This window comes from Brassica oleracea, chromosome C9 (assembly GCF_000695525.1).
Source record: "Brassica oleracea var. oleracea cultivar TO1000 chromosome C9, BOL, whole genome shotgun sequence".
Classification (NCBI taxonomy): domain Eukaryota; kingdom Viridiplantae; phylum Streptophyta; class Magnoliopsida; order Brassicales; family Brassicaceae; genus Brassica; species Brassica oleracea.
The window spans coordinates 51512992-51516345 of NC_027756.1; the positions used below are offsets into that span (position 1 = coordinate 51512992).

General features: G+C 40.8%; 1 protein-coding gene across 1 annotated transcript; it reads right to left on the reverse strand.

Annotated features, from left to right (window-relative positions):
- Positions 1 to 641: 641 nt before the first annotated feature.
- Positions 642 to 2369, reverse strand: LOC106317172. Its single transcript, XM_013755025.1, has 4 exons — positions 1730 to 2369; positions 1025 to 1269; positions 843 to 921; positions 642 to 746 (listed from the first exon to the last, which is right to left on the reverse strand). Exons 1-3 carry the CDS (start codon positions 1944 to 1946, stop codon positions 868 to 870), a joined length of 516 nt encoding a protein of 171 aa, XP_013610479.1. The 5' UTR covers positions 1947 to 2369; the 3' UTR covers positions 642 to 746; positions 843 to 867.
- Between the last annotated feature and the right edge of the window lie 985 nt (positions 2370 to 3354).

The following is a 3354-nucleotide window of genomic DNA, read 5'->3' on the forward strand; positions in this document are numbered from 1 at the left end:
TTGATCTACGACTCCTTTAGATTTAAAACTACGGCCCATGTAGTTAGAGATGTCAATTGGGCTCTCCCGTCCCGGACCGTTGCGGGTTTGTCTTCGGGCGGGACACGCCGGGCCTGTCCCGCGCGGGATGCGGTTCTGAAAATAGCTGCCCAATCCCGTACCGCATTTTTTACAGGCCTTCGCGGGCCGTCCCGCAGGATATCGGGTATTATACTGTCTACTTCTTCCTGCACGAACAAACATAAACAAGAATGAGTTTCTGCAGGAACAAACACCAAACAAGAATGATTTGATCATAGCAAAATCTATTTCATTCACTTAAGACAATTCTTTTTATTTGTGTGTATCACCATACCATACCATGAAGGGCTATTTTAATTATCAAGCACAATGCGTGTATGTATACGTGTCTAGGACAATTTGATTATCAAGAACAATTTAATTATCAAGCACAATACCATGAAGAAACAATACGTGTACGTGTAGCTATGGAGATTAGTCTTTCAGCTGATATGCATCATTGTTATATGCATATATAGATTAGTTGACAAAGCTGTAACTACATATAGCTTAGCATACATAATCAGATGTAAGCTTAGAACAACGTCTTTGACGAGCCTCAGAGACTTCACCTCAAGCCTCAAAAGAACATCACTGTTGTGCAGGATCCGCTTATCCCATTCAGCTATTGCATTTGCCTGTTTCCGGAAACTCCCTGTACACTCTTCTAGCTCAGTATTCCACTCCTTGATAATATTCAAAACGCCAAAGATACACATTTGAACACTGTGTAAATATATCAAGTCAAGAAAATAATAAATCATAAGAGGCCATATATCTACCTCCTCAACAGTTTTACCAGTTATTTCAGATGGTAACTTGGGAGCACCAGCCACTGGAGCTGCAACAGTTGTGCTTGTCCTACAAACAAGAAACACATAAAAGGATATATCAGCTACAAACAAATAATGGTGAAAGGCAGTAGTAGCAGTATAACACATACGAGAAGAGCAGAGACAATTACCCAGTCGTCGAAGCCACAACAAGAGATGTCTGTTGTAGTAGCAGATGAGGATGTAGCGAAGAGAGGAGAACTCGAGCCGGCTGCAGATGAAGGAGCGGAGAATAAGGATGAGGAAGATCCAAAGAGTGGTGCTGAACCACTGGCTGGCGCTGCTCCGAAAGGAGATGGTGCTGAAACACTCGCAGAAGAAGATGAAGCAGAGAAGACATCATCAAGAAGCAGCTTAGGGACACTTGCTCTGATCACTGAAAATAAAAAAAACTCACTTTCAATAACATATTCATCACTTTCTAAATCAATGTTGTTTACACTTACCATCAAAGACATAAGCTTGGATTTGGCTCCTAGTGTTACTAAGTTTGTAAACGCATCAGTAGTCTTTTAAAACACAATCACACTCACATACTAATCGCCTTTTCAAACAGACAAGTAACAGTTAACAATAAAACCATAAAAGTTTCTAATAGAACAGCTCATACAGTTTCAAAGATCAAGCCACAATAAAAACAGAACATGAACTAAACATCAATTAAAATCGACTAAAACCGAAGCTAAGCTAAGCACAATCACACTCACATCAAGACTTAATATCAGATTAAGAATCATCATGTTTCAATGGACCATTTTATCATCTACGAAGTACACATGCAGAGATTGTAATCAAAAGATAAAGTCTAGAATTCATGAGAGAAAGAAATTTTATACCTTTTGGTGGTGGAACGAAAAGGAAGAGAAGCTCCTCTACTGCAGATTGAACACGATGTGGTGACCAGAAGCATTGTCGCCTGTCGGACATCGAACGGCCATCGTCGGAGCTCCATCTCTTCCCACGGCCATCATCGGAGCTCCATCTCTTTCCACGGCCATCGTCGAAGCTCCATCTCTTCCCACGGCCATCGTCTTCATCTCTTTCCACGGCCATCGTCGGAGGTCCATCTCTTCCCACAGCAGCTTCTATATCTCTTGACTTTGTCCATTGTTTCAAGGCAAGGCAAATTTTCCATTATCCCCTTTGTACATAGAACCTTTTTAAGTTTTGCTCTACTATAGTCTGTTCTCATATTCATGTAAATATCAAATTTTCCAGAGTGCCACGCTCGTTGCTACCAGGTGGTCGTAGCTCCCCGCTGAGAGATCGACAGAGAGAAGAAAGGGAGTTCCTTGTGAAGAAAGCTTTTGTAGAAGATATATTGAACGAAAACAAGAATCTATCTGTTCTAAACCGGGCTCTCGTTTGGTGATGTGGGACCCTGATCTACTTCCGCGTCATAGTGCAATGGCTCTTGCAGCTGCTGGAGTTGCGGTTCCATCACCAGCAGAGGCAAAAAGTGAAGTTGAGAATAAGGAGGAGAACAAATGGCTCTTGCAGCTGCTGGAGTTGCGGTTCCATCACCAGCAGAGGCAAAAAGTGAAGTTGGGAATAAGGAGGAGAACACTAGTCTTTTAGAGGAATTGAGTTTGTTCATGGAGAAGCTGAAAGATGTATACTACGGCGCTGTTCGTTTGCTCACCCAGGGTGATCCATCTGGGTGAAGATGCAAATCGATGTTCGTTTTGTGCATTATAATGCTACATCCAGATGGATCAGCCAGCTGAATTTTTAAAAACTCATCTCAAATTGTCACCCAAATGAAGGTGAGTCTTGATGGTGCATCTGGATGCAGATGCATCTAGTTCAGTCCAAAATGATTAATGACAAAAATGACTTTTTAAAATCAAAATATTATTTTCAAACGGTAAATCATATTTTCTTGCATATACATTTTTCTGCTATAACCAAAAAATACATTTTCTCGCAAAAACTGAAAAACACACATTCCCGCTAAAACCGCAAAATGCGTTTTTCCGCAAAAAAAAAACGTAAAATGCACATTTCCATAAAAACACATTTTTCGGTCAAACAAGTAAAATCGCACTTTTCGATCAAAACTGAAAAAACGCATTTTCCCGTCAAAACCGAAAAAGCGCATTTTCCCGCCAAACCTCTAAAAAACGCATTTTCCCGTAAAAACCCAAAAATGCATATTCCCGCCAAAACACGAAAAAGTATTTTCCGACCAAAACCGCAAAAAGCATTTTCTCGCCAAAATCGGAAAATGCAATTTTCCCGCCAAAACCAGAAAACGCAATTTTCCCGGCAAAACCGGAAACACAATTTTCCCGCCAAAACCGGAAAACATAATTTCCCACCAAAACCGGAAAACATAATTTTTTCGCCAAAACCGGAAAACGCAATTTCCCTCCAAAACCGAAAAACAGAATTTTCCCGCCAAAACTTAAAAACACAATTTTCCCACCAAAACCGGAAAACAAAATTTTCCCGCCAAAAC

Excerpts from the sequence above, each read along its gene's own strand:
- LOC106317172 (XM_013755025.1), bottom strand. The coding sequence starts at position 1,946 with ATGGCCGTGGAAAGAGATGAAGACGATGGCCGTGGGAAGAGATGGAGC. Across the intron at positions 1,270-1,729 it reads TTTCGTTCCACCACCAAAAG|TGATCAGAGCAAGTGTCCCT; the intron begins GTATAAAATTTC and ends TTTTATTTTCAG. Across the intron at positions 922-1,024 it reads GTTGTGGCTTCGACGACTGG|GACAAGCACAACTGTTGCAG; the intron begins GTAATTGTCTCT and ends TCTTGTTTGTAG.